The 17,640-nt window shown below is 41.7% G+C and overlaps 1 protein-coding gene across 5 annotated transcripts in view; it reads right to left on the bottom strand.

The window, feature by feature from the left end:
* The window catches only part of DGKI (diacylglycerol kinase iota), a 459,796-nt gene that overhangs the window by 80,854 nt on the left and 361,302 nt on the right, over window positions 1-17,640 (bottom strand). For all 5 annotated transcript variants that reach the window (XR_009565254.1, XR_009565255.1, XM_060305263.1 and 2 more), the window contains 3 exons: window positions 6,136-6,205; window positions 3,547-3,587; window positions 2,323-2,450 (listed from right to left, as the gene is read on the bottom strand). Coding sequence is in view for 3 of the 5 variants with exons in the window: in XM_060305263.1 (XP_060161246.1) it covers window positions 2,323-2,450; window positions 3,547-3,587; window positions 6,136-6,205 (239 nt within the window). In the remaining 2 variants the exon portion in view is untranslated. The remainder of the gene's footprint in view (window positions 1-2,322; window positions 2,451-3,546; window positions 3,588-6,135; window positions 6,206-17,640) is intronic.

Raw genomic sequence — 17,640 nt, 5'->3', positions numbered from 1 at the left:
CAGGAACTCTTTGTATGCTGCTGCCCTCTTTATAGATGAGAAAACTGAATTTCAAGATTAAGTAATTTTAGGGCTTCCCTGGTGGCGCAGTGGTTGAGAGTCCACCTGCCGATGCAGGGGACATGGGTTCGTGCCCCGGTCTGGGAAGATCCCACGTGCCGCGGAGCGGCTGGGCCCGTGAGCCATGGCCGCTGGCAATGGGGGGAGGCCACAAGAGTGAGAGGCCCGCGTACCGCAAAAAAAAAAAAAAAAAAAAAAAGATTAAGTAATTTTAAATATGACATAGATAAGAAACAATGGCGCCTGATGTAGAAAGACAGGTTAGAAAAGACAAAGCCTAGATTTGCTCTTTCACAGCTTCCCAGCTCTCAGTTTATTTCCAGAGGGGACAATGGAAAAGAAATGAGAAAGGAACGGATTCAAGTTCTCGTGGATTTGCAGGCTACTTTATCTCTGGAGCTAGAGCTGATAGAGAATGACTGAGAGGGCAGAACCCAGGACGAGCTTGGCAAAATGGGCTCACCCTTCACCAGATCCAACGCTACGGCCCCAATCAGGTGGGGTGGGAGGACACCTAGACTCCAGCACCTACCGCTTCTACGGCGGGACGCGGCATCACACCTGCTTTCCCCACAACTGACAGTCCTGACTTATCGTGTGTGGCTTTCCCACTACCTTCAGGACCCCCGGGGTTTTTTATCAGGCCATCCTTCGTGCCTGTCGGCTTTCCCTTCATGCCAGGACAGCTCCGGTATCAGTCGTTCCGGCTCCTAAACACAGCTGTAAATCTGTTCCAGCCGCCACTTCTGTTTTCTCTTGGCCCCGCACAGACTAGGGACGAACCACTGCTATCAGCTGGCCTGGCGGAGTGGGATGCTCAGAAATGGCAGCTGTGGTCGAATTAGTGAACAGGGGTGAACAGGCATGAGGCTTACCTCAAGTGAATGTGTCGGCTAATAGTGTATAAGTATGTGCACACACTTGCATATGCCATTCGAGTGCACGTGTGTGTGTGCTCTCCGGGGAAATCCTTATTTTCACTCCTTAGCGTCTATGTACCAGTAAACTACAAAAGTTCATTAAACTTCACAAGGGCAAAGGTTTCTGTGTTTTTACTTTTGCACTGTTGTTTCCCAAGTGCTTACAGTAGTACCTGGCACATAAAAAAGCTCTCTAAATAAACATTTCTGAATTTACGAAATAATCTAGAAATGTTAGTATGTTTTGGTGGTGCAGTGTGGTGGTTAAAATACACATGGGCTCTAGCATGGAATAGATCTCAACTTCTCCCCTTTATTTTTTGTGCAATACTGGTCAAGTTACAAAAACTCTCTAAACCTCAATTTTGTTATCTATGGATTTAAAATAATAACAGTACCAAATCTGCAGGGTCATTGTGAAATGATGAGGATGATTTCAATAACATAATTTTTAATGAGTGTCTACCAAGTGCCACCAACTGCCCTAATTTTACATGTATCAACTCATTTAATTTTAAAACAATTGTATGAGTAGGTATTATCATGTCCGTTTTACAGATGAGGAAATAAGCATAGAGCACTTAAGATGATTAAGTCACTATGAAGTAATAGTAGGGATATAAGAAAGGCATTCAGCACAGTGTGTGACTCATAATTATAAGTGCTTGATATCTACATGTATCAGGCTGCCTTGATACAGGAGAAAAAAGAGAAGGATGAGGAAGAAGAGGAGGAGAGGAAGAAGAGAAAGGATGTGGAGAAAAAAAAATTGTCAAACCACCTGTGTCATTTTTTTTTTTTTTTTTTTTTTGCGGTACACAGGCCTCTCACTGCTGTGGCCTCTCCCGTTGCGGAGCACAGGCTCCGGACGCGCAGGCTCAGCGGCCATGGCTCACGGGCCCAGCCGCGCCGCGGCACGTGGGATCCTCCCGGACCGGGGCACGAACCCGCGTCCCCCGCATCGGCAGGCAGACTCTCAACCACTGCGCCACCAGGGAAGCCCCACCTGTGTCATTTTTTAATGTGATAATACAGGCATTACAGATGTATATGCACAAACGCAAATACTAGTGTTTTCTAGTTTGGTAGGAAATGCTGGTGTGGTGGGTAAAGAAGCCTCAGACATGACACAGATCTGAGTGGAAAGAGTAATTCTGCCCAGACATTCATAAGACAGACTTAGAATGGAACCAGCTGTACTACACTCTAAGGAAATACAAGAAAACCTGTATTTCAAAATAGTTTGATTTCATTAGAAATGTCAAGTGCAAGGCCAAACCAGACACGATGTGACCCTGTGGCCAGCCTCACCACCACACCACCAAGGAAGAAGCCCACTCACCCGGAGGCTTGCTCCACCACCAGATCAGGCATTCCTGGGGGTGTCCCTGCCTGCTGTGACAACACCATATCTGGGTCCAGAATAAAAATCTCATCTTGAGAAATCTCCATCACAAAGTGCAAGTGTTCCTAAGGAAGAAAAAGGAGTCTGTCAGATGACTGATAAGGTGTTCACATCCATCATCTGAAGAACAACAAAACAAAGCATTCTTGGTCTTGAGGAATAATGAAATTTTATGACATAGCAAATGACCACAGTGTATTTTCAGAGGCCTGACCAGTGGGCATCCCTCCCAGAAACAACATGGTAGCAAGAGGCTGAGGAAGGGGAGAGTTGAATCCTTCTTGGTTTGGGACTCTGACCAGGATACTGTTAGGTATAACCAGAGGTGGTCTTGCCTCTTCTTCTTCCCAAATACTATCAAAGAAGTGACACCCTACCTGCAACTTGGTCCAGCATGCGTGTACGATGACCTGGACTTCCAGGATCCGGTCAAAGCTAAGTGGCATGGCTAACAACTGGTTTTTGGTTTTTTTTTGTTTTCTTTGCGGTACGCAGGCCTCTCACTGTCACGGCCTCTCCCATTGCGGAGCACAGGCTCCGGACGCGCAGGCTCAGCGGCCATGGCTCACGGGCCCAGCCGCTCCGCGGCATGTGGGATCTTCCCAGACCGGGGCACGAACCCGCGTCCCCTGCATCGGCAGGCGGACTCTCAACCGCTGCGCCACCAGGGAAGCCCTAACAACTGGTTTTATCAGTGGATTCCATTCTGTACCTTCTTTTCCAGTGGGAGCACTAGCTATCATTGGGCATAAGCATTTTTTTTTCTCATTACTGAACTCTGGGAAGTGGTGAGTTGAAACCAAGCAACATAATATACACTTGAGGTCTCAAATTTGCTAATCAGAAATAAAGTTAAAAAGGCATAAAATTTGGCTAGGAAGCAGTAAAAGTAGCAGTGTGAATGAAGATTTGGAGTGCAGGCTGGTGACAACGTCTAGAAGCCTACCTATCTTCTGGATTCATCTTCAAGGTCAAACCATATCACCTTGAGTCCACAGATCACAAAACACGTGAAGACAAATAACAAGCTCATAGCTGAGACTATGAATACCATTCCAGAGTTTGTACACATTTCAGTGTTTTTGTTGAAAAAAAAAGTACGAGATTAGTATAGTTCCTGGGGAGTTTTTCTCTTTCACAAATAGGCTCAAGCAAACTTACCTGAGCTCTGTCTATTCGATAAAAGCGATCAGCAGAAGTAGCTAGGGAGAAAGAAACGTATACGGCGTTCAGAGAGGCCTGTGTTCTGGCACCAGATGTACAACCTTCTCACCTGCGATGACAATCAAAAACCTTACATCCCAGTCAGTCCCTAAATCTACTTAGAAACACTCAGGACTTCACACCTCTGCTGCCGCTATTCCACTGCTTAGGAAGCCCTTCCGCATTACACGTGTCTACCTAAACCATGTCTTAACCCATAGAAAACAAACTTATGGTTACCAAAGAGGAAAGGGAGGGAGGGATAAATTAGGAGTTTGGGATTAAAATATAAACACTACTGTATGTAAAACAGATAACCAACAAGGACCTACTGTGTAGCACAGGGAACTATACTCAATATCTTGTAATAACGTATAATGGAAAATAATTTGAAAAAGAACTTACACACATAGGGTTGGCCAAAAAAGTTCATTCGATTAATGAATACATTGTTCAATAAAGTTCTTGGTGAAAATGAAAAATGTCTTATTTGTACTGAAAAGCGAACGAAGTTTTTGGCCAGCCCAATATATGTGTCTGAATTACTTTGCTGTACACCTGAAACTAACACAACATTGTAAATCAACTATATCTCAATAAACTGCTTTTAATAATACATCATGTCGTAAGGACCAACTCAAATGCCACCTCTTCTGTGAAACCTTCCTCAGCCCCATCCTCCTTGCCCCAGGTAGAATTTGTTGCTCCTACCTCTATATGCACATCTGCATTTTGTGCATGGTTTATAAAAACTATCTTCACAGAGAACTCTGAGACTAAGATATCTGCCTCTTTAAAGATCTGTGTTTCATTTCTTCTTTTATGTCTCAAGATATCAGCACAGAACCCTCAACAGAGCTGGGACTCAATATGTATTTATCAAGTAAATAAAGCTAGGAAAACCAAAAATAAACAAAAAAATACTGTAGGTAGCCTGACTTCCTGAGGAAGTGATTCTCATTTTGGAAAACAGTTTGAAGATGCAGAGCTCGGGACCACATGTGGCATGAAAGGCATCATTTCACTTTAAAATTGAGTCCCTAAGCCATGTCTGAAGAAAGCTAAAACAGAAAAAACAAAAATTATTTAAGCAACCCTATAAGGGACTTGCCTGCATCTGTAGTTTGAGGGGGGGGGGGAAAAAACAACTTAATGACAAACTTTGAGCTTCTAGAAATTAATCTGATTATTATCAATATTCAAAAGAATTATGTTCCTCCTCATTTAAATCGATCTAAGAGTCCAGTATTATAAACAGATTTTCTACAAAGTACATAGTACTAGAGGGAAAAACTCAAAATGCAAATAATCATTCAAAAATCATAGATATTTAACGAGTAGCTTCTCTCCAAAGGAAATAAGCTAAGAAATAAGACAATCATGGTTCTTGCCCTCATACTCAGGCAACAGAGTAAAATTTGCCTGAGAAGGACTTTGTCTACTTTGTTCTTTTAACCATGACTGCAATCACCTGTTAAATGTTCTTAACGAAACTATTTCTAGAGTAAAACTAATATCTAGACCATTAACCACACTTGTAATTTTATCTAAGACTGTATATAAAATAGACTATATAGAACAATTCATATACATTTTTGTAATTTTCTTAAATATAAGTTGTTCCTCTGTGGATTCAGGAAAAACAAATGATTGCGCTTCTCATCACTAGGGAATAAAGGACCTGGAAGAAAAGCAGTATAGATTATCTTCAGAGGCAGCTGACAAGCCATTAATGAAAACCGATGTCATGATGTACGTGGATTAGATTTGATATAGATACAGGTGCTCATCTTTAAAAAATATTCACACCCTCACACATCCAGTCATTCTCTTATCCACATTTATATCCTTTCAGATGCACACAAAGCTGAACAAAAGAAAGGTCTACAGTGAAAGCTAAATGTCCACACAGACAAGAGAGATACCGGGTAGTAGATACACTGGGAGTATCTAAGCAGGAATGTACTGTAAAATGAGTAACTGGATAGAAAAGTGGGATTAGGCAGCATTTAGGGAGACAGATGGAAAATGGGCTCATTAACCAATCAGAAGATGACCGACCTACTATACATTCAATAACAGCAGAGCAGATGTGAACACAACTGAAAATGCCTACCCTTTCACAAAAATTTATACCTCATCCTGAAATGATGGTTTACTGAAAATAATATGGAAGTTCCATAATATGCAAATGACATACCAATTAGCACCCGTCCTCGTGCTTTATGGAATCAATCTACTGGCCTGAAGACAAGTACTCAACACGTTTTTGGAAAAGGGGCATGAAAGGGAAATATCACCTTGAGCAATTTGATGTTGAGAAGTTCGGCCAGATTAACCAAATTGCTTTGAGGGAGATAACTTTAGGAAAGCGTGTTGCGACATCAGCAAGTTCACATCGTTTGAGATGCAGATACCAATCACGTGGAGCAACGTGAAGGGTTTCTGAATAGTCTTTTGGAAAATTAGAGTCCACTCTATCCACCAATACCTTGCCCTTGTGGCTTCCCCAATCCCCACCCCTCCAGGAAATACAGAAACACTCACCATCTAGAAAGCACCACCGTGGGGAGAGTCTCTGAGCTGAGAGCGCCCTGGGGAAGGAGGTTTCGTGGTCCTGGAAAGAGACATACACATCCTGGTGGCTCCATTTGAATGACCTGAGGGGCGTCCCTCACTCCACATTCTGCCCCATCACCTACTTCTAAGAGCGAGCATCCTTTACTACACAAAGCGCTGGTGAGAGATGGAAGCATACTTTTCACTGCAAGGACACACGGGGCCTCTGCTTTGAAATGAATGATTTCACATAACAACTCCCATATCGAGTTTCCAGGAGATTTACAATTATTCCATTAAACATTCATAAATTATACAACTTGGGACATGTACTTCCTTTGGAGACTCTCTTTCCCTTTACGAAGCTGAGGAACTAGTGGCAGCTGGCTGTCATTTGTATTTCGGTTCTCCACATAGGTATAAAAATGTCCCCTACTAAAAGAACCTCTGCCGTTAATAATTTTTAAAAACATGAAATGCACATTCTAGTTTACAACACATGATTTGGAGCATTCTGGCCCTGGCTTATAGCGAAATTGAGATCACGGACAGAAATGGAACAAATGACGAGGGAGGCCAGGTCTCCGCGGGAGGCCAGGTCTCCGCGGGAGGACACTGGGAGTTTGACCCTTACGAGAGATTTGAGATGTTCAGATAGAAGGAGAATCCTTGGAGCGAGGCTGGGTGTGCATGATCTTGTGTGTACAGAGGGGGACAGGGGAAGGAAACGGGAAGAACACAGAAGAGATAAGAAGAGAGCGAATCGGGCTTGCACTGATTTCTCTGGAAGTCTAATCTGCCCCACGTGATCCTCAGGCAAAGCTTCTGCCTAAATCAGTGCTTCTCAAAAGTATGAACACCGGACTAGCAGCATCAGCTGGGAGGTTGTTAGAAACACAAATTCCCAGGTGCCACCCCAGATCTACAGAAACCCTGGGGGTGACACTCAGCCATCTTTGAGGTGAGGCTGACGTATGCTAAAGTTTTAGAACCATGGGCCTAAAGTTACGGGGACAAAAAGGTCCGTTATTAGAAATCTTGGGTAGATGGAGTTTTTATATGAATGCATTCTGCCAATTAAATAATTAATAGAGGAAAAGTTGGTCTTACTCAGGACTGGTACCAAGATTTATATGTAGAGATACAGAAGTGATAGAGCTATGGATACAGAGATAAATATATAGTCCTCGTTTGTTTTTTTTTTTTTTGCAGTACACGGGCCTCTCACTGCTGTGGCCCCTCCCGTTGCGAAGCACAGGCTCCGGATGCGCAGGCTCGGCAGCCATGGCTCACGGGCCCAGCCGCTCCGCGGCATGTGGGATCCTCCCGGACCGGGGCACGAACCCGTGTCCCCTGCATCGGCAGGCGGACTCTCAACCACTGCACCACCAGGGAAGCCCTGTCCTCGTTTTTTGAATCAGCTTTGGGCTAAATGAAATCGTGACATGTACCTATTTATATGAGAATTGTGTTTAACATTTTGAGAATTATATTTTGACACATGTGATATCTTGTTTTCAAAGGAACTTAGGGTTCTTAATGTGTTTTCATAAAACATCTAAAGCGACTAACATGTCTCAGTTTAGTGAGAACTGTAATTATAAATCGAGAAATTTGAAAACGATCTGAAACATTTAGGGGCAACTGTGAGGGCTAATAAACAAAGATGTCAAACAGAAATGTGACTTCCTTCTATAAGAGTAAAGGGACATAAACACCGAGGATACTTTCTGAATTTTGATGTCGAATGTGCTACAGAGACCGCCATGAAAAGTATCAGAATTTCCCTAGGTAAAAATTGACTCTGAAAGAATACAGAAATGCTTGCTTTTTTAATTTTGAAAACCTAAAGACTGATAGTGTTATTGCTAGAATATTCAAATTCAGGAATGCTGGCTATAATTTAGTTTAATAAAATGCAGGTTGATATATTGCCTCAGCCGCACAGCCAGCTTATCACAGGCTGTTAACATAATATTGATATAATTGCATACATTTTCACGTGTGAGTGTCTGTGTATCTGGAGAGTTTTATGTACGTACCTGACTTATTTTGCTTATTTTTCTGTTCGTCTATTTACTCTGTATCTTGATGCACAAAGCATTTGATATAACTCAATTTCCTTAAAGGGGTTTTGCTTAAAGAGAATGTTATGTTGGCTCTGTGAAAACATTTTTTAAAGCCATAGAGCTCTTTAAAACACTTCAGATGGGTTCAACAATTCTTGAACTCCCTGCAATTTCCTGTAAATTTGGTGTGTCTATATGTATGTGTATTTTCCACTGCTTTCCATAGATTATCAAAGTGATCTGAGATCCCCAAAAGGTTAAAAAGCTACTAATTTAAATAATCAAAGTTTATATCAGAGGGGATTCAACAAAATAAGGAGATTCTAATCATTAAAATGCCTTAATGATATCCAGACTTACAAAAATAGGAATGACTATTTCAAAGGTACTGAAATACCTTTAGAGTATCAAACACCTGAAGCTCTCTGAGCAGCTGGCTTTTCTCCTACCATCTACTCTACTATTCTTCCTGAACCTCTTTTCTGGGATCTAAAAGCAAGCCGTAAATGAAGAATTGCAGCTTTGAGAATTTAAGTAAACTCACAGAAGTATCCAGATATTAAGTGGTAGAGTTATAATTCAAATACAGGCCTCTCTTACCACAGAAGCCATAATCTTAAATCCCAGGTTTATGGCTTCTAAAGGAATTACTATCATTTGGGGTTTTGAAGGATGGATGGGGTTTGTATAGGTCAAGTTTGAGAGAAGTTTTTTTTTTTTTTTTTTTTTTTAACTCAACTCAAGCAAAAACATGAGGAAAGCAAAAGAAAGGATGACCTTAATGGTTATGAAGACTTCTTTTGACTCTGGTGTTGAAGAATTTTCCATAGCTTCAGCTTTTGTTAACTGTTAAACTAATCTTCAGTATTTCTTAACAGGTAGTTCACTGCCTGGTAACTCGGAATTTTTCCTCCCTCAAATTCCCCAGCCATGTTACTACCTACTCTCCACCCCCATGTACCCATCTGCTTAAGAATCCCCTAGAAATATGGTAATCAATGGGAACAGCAGAGACAGACAGTCCAGAGACAAGGAACTGAGACTACATTCATGTAAAGAAAATTCTGATTATAGAGTTTAGATAGCTTCACTGTATGTATTATGTGACTGCAATTAGAAACTCTATACAAGTATGACGAACATTAACAGATGGTTTAGCATGTGATACAGTTACAATTCCGCCACAACTTTATATTCAAATCTGTACAATGATGCTTATTGCAACATTGTTTTTTCAGGCAGAAACTGTATACAACATAAATGTCTATCCACAGAGATAAGGTTAAATCTATATCATGAAACAGAGGAGCAGTTTTAAAAGACTGAGTTATAGCTTCATGTATTAGCAAGACAATGTCCATGGTATATTACTGTTAAAAATAAATTGTGGTATAATATGTATAGTGAGTGCATAAGAAATGTAAATCCATTTTTTTTCAAAAACCAACAAACCCCCATATGTGTATGATGTACATCTATGTGTGTAACTTTGTATCAATGTGGAGAAAGGTACAAAAGGGTACACACCAGAAAGTACTGTCATAAGGTCTACTTTGGGTGGGCAGTTAAAAACCAAGCAGAAGTCTAGAATTATGTGCAACCGGAAAACTAAGATAAGCCAGGATTATAAAACCTGGCAGACTTCATGACACAAGTAGCTAATGAAAGTCAAGAGAAATACCTTGAGAAATGTCTCTAAGAGGCACATGAAAAGATGCTCAAAATCACTAATTATTAGAGAAATGCAAATCAAAACTACAATGAGATATCACCTCACACCAGTCAGAATGGCCATCATTAAAAAATCTGCAGACAATAAATGCTGGAGAGGGTGTGGAGAAAAGGGAACCCTCCTACACTGTTGGTGAGAATGTAAATTGGTACAGCCACTATGGAGAACAGTATGGAGGTTCCTTAAAAAACTAAAAACAGAGCTACCATATGACCCAGCAATCCCACTCATGGGCATACATTCAGAGAAAAACATGGTTTGAAAGGGTACATGCACCCCAATGTTCACTGCAGCACTGTTTACAATAGCCAAGACATGGAAGCACCCTAAATGTCCATTGACAGATGAATGGATAAAGAAGATGTGGTAGGTATATACAATGGAATATTACTCAGCCATTAAAAAGAATGAAATAATGCCATTTGCAGCAACACGGATGGACCTGGAGATTATCACACTAAGTGAAGTAAATCAGACAGAGAAAGACAAGTATCATATGATATTGCTTATATGTGGAATTAAAAAAAAAGTTACAAATGAACCTATTTACAAAACAGAAATAGACTCATAGACTTAGAGAACAAACTTACGGTTACCAGGTGGGAAGGGTCGGGGGAGGGATAGATTGGGAGTTTGGGACTGACATGGGATTGACACACTGCTATATTTAAAATAAAATGCCTTTCCATGAAAAAAAAAAAAAGAGAGAAATACCTTGAGGACCTTAATATCAAAGATGAATGTATACTGTGTGGATTAAAAGTAGAGCAGGAATAAAGAGAAGCAGATTGTCAAAAAGGAATTCGCAATAACCCAAAGCCAAGATCTGTAAACTTCTTTATACTCTGATGGTACCAACTAATGACAACCGCAGAGATGATGAGAGTCTTCTGTACTCACGTAACTCCCGCAGATTGTCTACCTATACCCGTTTCTCCTACTCAAAAAAGAGAATCAGAATACACGCGAGTGGTAGTGATGTTAGTCTAGAGGTTAAGGAAAAACTTGCTGTGGTGTTGCCTTAACTCACATTGCTAACGCACTGTAGGTATTACATCAGGTAACCTGTGTCCTCACAGAGGGCCTGGCACACAGGTAGAGTGGGTGACCCTGGCGTTAAGAAATCCTGGATTCAGGGGCAGCAGGAGGGTGACCAGCAGCACAGTGCAGACCAGGAGTCAGACTTGAGCAGGAAAAGGGGATATAAGGAAACAAAATAGCCCCTAGCAGGAGGTCAAGGCTGGCCCCCAGGATTTCATGGGGCCATGGACCCATAGTCTCATGGACCCACTACGATGGACGTGGCAACATCCTTGCCAGCGACAGTGAAGAGAATGGTCAGTCATATGTTTGCTTTGTGAATGCTGCACATTAAAGTCAATGTACAAAGACAATTTCTGATGGAGCCAGAAAACAAACTCAAAAATATGCACCTTTCAACAGTATCTGACTGTAGACACTTGAGAAATGTGATTGTGTGAAACAGCTACATTTCAGGAGACAGTCACATAATCCCCTGAGCTGTGCCACTAACAATCACATCAACAGCCTTCAGTACTAGTTTAGGGCTTCTCGTCTCCTCAGTCCGCTCAAACTGCATAATCAAATCAATGATTCAGCAAAGAGATAAGATACTTGACTTGCTCATCTTGTGACCTTTTATTTTTCTTCATATAAATGGTATGATTTAGATGAACGCAACTGTCATTGCTCTACAGTGTAGGCAGAATGATATAACCTTGGACATAACCATGCTCCTTTCTGTCTTCTAAAATTGCATGCTCTTTAAATAAATACTATTAACAAAACTATGCATTTCAAAAATCCCTGATATGTGCATTTTCTCTTTTGATGTATGCTAGTGGAAAATCTGTTTCTCACGCTAAAAATATAGCACGCACAAAAGCAAACCTGATATTTCTTACATATATTTTTGAAAGTCAACTGGCATGAATTATATGTAATGGATAGGGAAATTATGTGAACCGCATATGCCAAACTTGCCCTTAATTTACATTCAATTACTCAGAGCTGATGCACACATAATTTAATGATTCCGCAGCAGCCCCATTATACACTCCAGTAGGTTATCCAATTAAGCAATATTCACCTAGCATTTAACGACACCTTTACTGCGAATGAAATTCTTTTTCTTTCATAAAATTTAGGGAAGATGTATGCAGAGGCAAACTAGAGGTTCCTTTGAATTGGGAATTTCTGCTTCACTGAACAATGTCTACTCAATAATCACTACTTTTAAATGTCTTATGTATAGATCCAAATTTCTTACGTATCCATCCAAATTTCTCCTCTGCCTGCCTTGATATTTTCTGCACTCAACCCATCTATTCAATCATTTTTTTTCTCTCTTTCCATCACCAAGTTGTATATCAATATCTCTTCATTCTTGGTGAATAGACCATCAGGGATGATTAGAAATGTGCATTTATGCATCTGTGTCCAACTACAGTCCCACTTAATGGACTTGCTACTGTTTTGTTTTGTCTTTCAAAACTCTCACTCTTCAAACCTACTGCTTTACCACCCACAACTCCTGCAGCAGAAGAATGTGCAGAAATGGAATAGCCATTACCAACCCAGCTTTGAAAGATGAAGAAACAGTGATGGTGTGGTACAAGATGGAAATGAGAGAGATTCCAACATTTTCAAGAGCCCGCTTCTGGTGAGAAAGTCTTCCATTAACAACAATAGCAGGTGTGTGTGTGTGTGTGTGTGTGTGTGTGTGTGTGTGTGTGTGTGTGTGTGTGTGTGTGTGTGTGTGTGTGTGTGTGTGTGTGTGTGTGTGTGTGTGTGTGTGTGTGTGTGTGTGTGTGTGTGTGTGTGTGTGTGTGTGTGTGTGTGTGTGTGTGTGTGTTGTCTTGCCTTCACTTGTAACAGCAAACAGACCTGGCCCCAGGCAAGTCTTACTTTAATTCTCCATTTGAGCCATTTCTGACAGTTTTGATCTAGCCCCCCCCCAAAAAAAAACAACATGCACCAAATTTCCTAGCTAACTCCTGTCCTTCCCTAAGACAAGATAGAGTAATTCCCAGGGGGACTCCCTTGAACTTGTTTCCACCCATCCATTCAGACTCTTCTAGAATCCAGAAAACAAATTAAGGAGGAAGAGATTTCAGATAATAGAGAGAGATGAATAAGGGCAGCCAGTATGAAGGGAAGGAGAATAAATCAAATATTTGTGGGCACAGGCTGCTTGCCTAGGACTAGACAGAGCTCTGATGGACTATAACACGGACCTATCCTCCAGGAGAAGAGCACGTATGCAGGAAAGAAAAAAAAAGAGATGAAAGGATGAACAAATGGCTGTAGACTCAGATCTGATCAGGAGTGTTTTCTTGTGAAAGTGAAAGCTGTAAAGCCTCTAAAGGAAGGAAGAACTTTTTGAAACTGTTATCTCTACTGTGAAACATTCCAACCATTCGAGTGCTATTCTAAGTAAATGAACTTTTTTTTTTTTTTTTTTTTTGCGGTACCCGAGCCTCTCACTGTTGTGGCCTCTCCCGTTGTGGAGCACAGGCTCCGGATGTGCAGGCTTAGCGGCCATGGCTCACGGGCCCAGCCGCTCCGCGGCATGTGGAATCTTCTCAGACCGGGGCACGAACCCGTGTCCCCTGCATCGGCAGGCGGACTCTCAACCACTGCGCCACCAGGGAAGCCCTAAGTAAATGAATTCTTAAAGCGGAGGAATCACCTGAATAGATCCAATTTCACCTATTATTGAGTCCTACTGTATTTATTAACACCTCAAAGTATTAGCTCATTCTGTGTGCCAACTACGTTGTACCCCATAGAAACGGGGAAACCCTGAGTGTCTACAACACCCCTAACTGTTCCTGGTCCCATTGCTCCACCATATCCACAGATATGTCTTTCTACTTCCTTTATTCCTCCTGCTCTTCTTCCCACTTTCTTTCTTCCTCTAGCACTTTCATCTGCCTGGTCCCCAGTCATGCCCTGAGAGCCATCAGAATGACTCAGGATTTCTTAAACCCATCACGACTGACATTTGGGGGGCTAGATAACTCTCTGTTGTAGGGGACTGTCCTGTGCATTGTGACATGTTTAGCAGCATTCCTGACCTCTACTCAGTAGATTCCAGTAGTACCATGTCCCCTAGTCATGACAAACAAAAATGTCCAAATTGCCCAATGTCCCATATGAGGGGCAAATCTCCCCCAGTTGACAATCACTAGAATGAATCTGCCTCTATTCCTTAGTAACTTTATGACTTGGAGTTAAGAAGGGACATAAAGAAGTCCAGGGAGGGAGCAGAGAAGGAATAATTTCATAGTAGGTGGCTTCAGGAAGCATCTTCATTAAATAGGTATGCAGAGTCCAATTTCCCTATGAATTCTAGTTTATTTGCCAAGCTCAAGAGTATCCCGAATCTGCAAGCGCAGTGCATTTTGCTTGTCAAGTTATAACTTATCAGTTACGGGTTACAGGAGATGCATTAGGATGGAGGGGCCTTAGTGTTTTGACCTCAGAGATGGTGCAGGCAGGAATATTCAGCAGGCTATAAATATCCAGCATATTCTTGTATAACCTATTATGCCTTGTTAGGTTAATACAAGGTGTCATTTTTGAGACCTAGTACTTTGTTGGCAATTCACTATGAATTCGGGAAAGGAAGAATCCAAAGCAAAGAAATGCTTAAATGGCTGGGAAATGCCATATGGCTCACTAATAAGGTGTCTTGGGCCCTTGTACACCTTTCCAAATGCTGATTTTCTCTTGAGTTTCTTCTAGCCTTAGAAAACCGTCAGCTAAAATCCCAACTGCAAATTAGTGAGCCCACTGGAATTTCTCAAGTTTTTAAACTTACTGGTGTTTATTCATTCCATCACAGTTGATTCTCAAGTATATTTAGCTCCATTGCATGCATAAGAAAGGTCATTAAAAAGCATTGAAGGCTTTTTGCCGTCCATGTTTCTTACAGGTCTTTCTCCTAATCGCCCTCTAACTCTCACTGACGCAGACTAGAGATGCTGATATTACCAGTTTCTGCATTAGGAAACACAAGATCTAGTGCTAAATTTCCTGCCAGTTGGTTTTGTCACTTTCTACATAAAACTAATACACCTCCCCCATGTATTTTATACGTACCCTCGGGAAAATATAGAAATCAGTCTATGTCATCTCAGCTTCTCCACACCATCTGACACATTTCATTACTTCTTCCTTTTTTGAAACACATTTCAATTTTGGTTTTCATGATACCACCTTCTCCTGGATTTCCAGCTGCCCATCTGTTTCCATGACCCTTTTGGACTGATTGTTCTCTTAAACTTGTGCTCTTCTTCACCACTCAGTAGACAAATATGACAACGGGCCCTTTTCTTTCTTTCTTTTTTTTTTTTTTTTGCTGTACGCGGGCCTCTCACTATTGTGGCCTCTCCTGTTGCGGAGCAACAGGCTCCGGACACGCAGGCTCAGCGGCCATGGCTCACGGGCCCAGCCGCTCCGCGGCATGTGGGATCATCCTGGACCGGGGCACGAACCCGTGTCCCCTGCATTGGCAGGTGGACTCTCAACCACTGCACCACCAGGGAAGCCCTGGGCCCTTTTCTTTATGCAAACTCTCCCTGAGTGAACTCCAGCCCCGTAGTTTCAACCAAATACCATTCATTTGCTAAGGACCCTCAGATTTCTATGTCGAGGCCTGAATTTTTTCAATAAGCTTTGAAAGTCATACATCCAATTTTCTACTCACCAAAACCTCTTGCATCTAATAGGCATATTAAGATTGCTATAGCCAAAAAAGAACTCTTTATTCACCATCCCTCCAACTCATTCCTTGTCCTGTCTGCCCAAGATCCCAGCCAAATGGGAAAGTTTATATCCCCTCACTCCTTCCCTCAACCAGCTCTCTGTCGCTCTGCTTAGGAAATTTCCTCACCACCCTCTCCCTACTCTCAGGCCACGCTAATTCAAACACTGTCTCCCTCAGTTAAACTTCCTGCTTAATGCGCAGTTCTGGGGTGTCCCTAGACCTCTTATTCCAACCTTCTCTTAATACCCAAAAGGCTCCTGCTTGTTATAATTCTTCAAGGAGGGGTGTGGGGCGAAGTAACACTCCTGAAACTCATCTTTGATCGCTGCATTGGTTATCCTATGTGGTCAGTGCACAAACCTTTTGTGCACTGACCACATAGGATAAATGTCACTTTTGAAGTGACATTTATAATGCAGCAGTTTTGACACCAGGGTTTGACCTTACTGCAAATAAACAAAAAACAGAAAGATTTTAATATAGGTAAGTACCATTAATCCTTCTGCATGTTTTTATTAACAAATAATCAATAAGATCAATATCCTTATCATATTCTAGAGTCTCAACCATCCCCTGATATCTGTGGATATGTACAAACATGGCATAAAGAAAACATGGTAGAAAATATCCCAATATCAAAACTCTTAAGCCAAAATGACTACATTGAATAGGCCGGGATAATAAAGAAATGTATCAGTTTCATAAAACTAATCAGAATAAATGTTTTAGATACTTCGGTTCAACTGCAAAGGTTTAAAATGTCCATGTGTAAAAATTAAAAATTCTAAAAAAGAAGACCCTTAAAATCTTATAGCTACCAGTGCCAATCCTTAAAGGGTGGAAATCAGCTCCGACTTTAAAAATACTATACTTTAAAAAAGAAAATGACACCTAGATAGTGGCTCCAGGTAAATATGCAAATAATGGATACAAGAAATGTTGTGCTCTATCTAAAAAATAAAGTAGAAATTTGTCTTCTAATGGTTGGTAAAAAAACAGTCCGAGAAGTAGACTTTATTTTCTCATTGTAAACACACCCTAAGTGAATTCTCATCCTTTCTATTGCAGCCAGACGGAAGACAGGACTCTGGAATAGTGGGGTACTTTGAGCAATAAACACACAAACAAGAACACCAGGCCATTTTTGTCATCCAGCCTCAGGACAATCAGGCTGCTTTGACTGAGGGTACAGGCTATCGACTGGCAGGGGAAGAAAGTCACCTAGAGGCTACAAGGCACAGAGGGTTTTTTTTTAATAGTTGTTTTTTGCTGTTTTGGCAAAAGGATGCTTAACTAGGGGTTTCAGGTGTAGTGTAATAGACACCAAAACCCAAAGTGGGGTGCTGCCAGATTTAGACATTTTAAGTCCTTCCCCCACATGGAGAGAGGTATAGAGGGTCTAGGAGAAGATTTATTTGGAGGGTGTCATGAGCATGCTGTGACTCCCACACACCCCTCCTAGCCGGCAAGGGTACTGGGCTTCTCAGAGAGAAGGGCTTTTATGGGACGACTCAGACAGCTTTGCATACGCCCCTTCCAGTTTGGGGTGATGCTGTGCATTGGTATCCTAATCACGCCTGGGAAATCTAATGGGAAGAGGATGGCTGGAGGGGCTTGTACCGCACAGTAAGGGTGGGAAAGTGGGGAAGAGACTGCACTCCCAAAGAGTGTTGGGGCAAAGGTCCCTGAGCGTTCTCCCAGGAACTGGATGTGGGTTATTAGAGAGAGGCAGGCTGGGTTTATCGGATCCTGTCCAAGAGATCAGGATGGGACAAACAGATTGCATTTTAGAAAGTTGGTTTCATGGTTGCAGAAGCAGGGATTTTACTTTCCTGGATGTGAATGCGAAACACACAGCCCCGGTTGCTACTGGCAGCCATCTTGGACCAGGAAAACAT

Source organism: Globicephala melas, chromosome 9 (genome assembly GCF_963455315.2).
Source record: "Globicephala melas chromosome 9, mGloMel1.2, whole genome shotgun sequence".
NCBI classification, from domain to species: domain Eukaryota; kingdom Metazoa; phylum Chordata; class Mammalia; order Artiodactyla; family Delphinidae; genus Globicephala; species Globicephala melas.
This window is presented reverse-complemented; position numbering and strand designations above follow the sequence as displayed.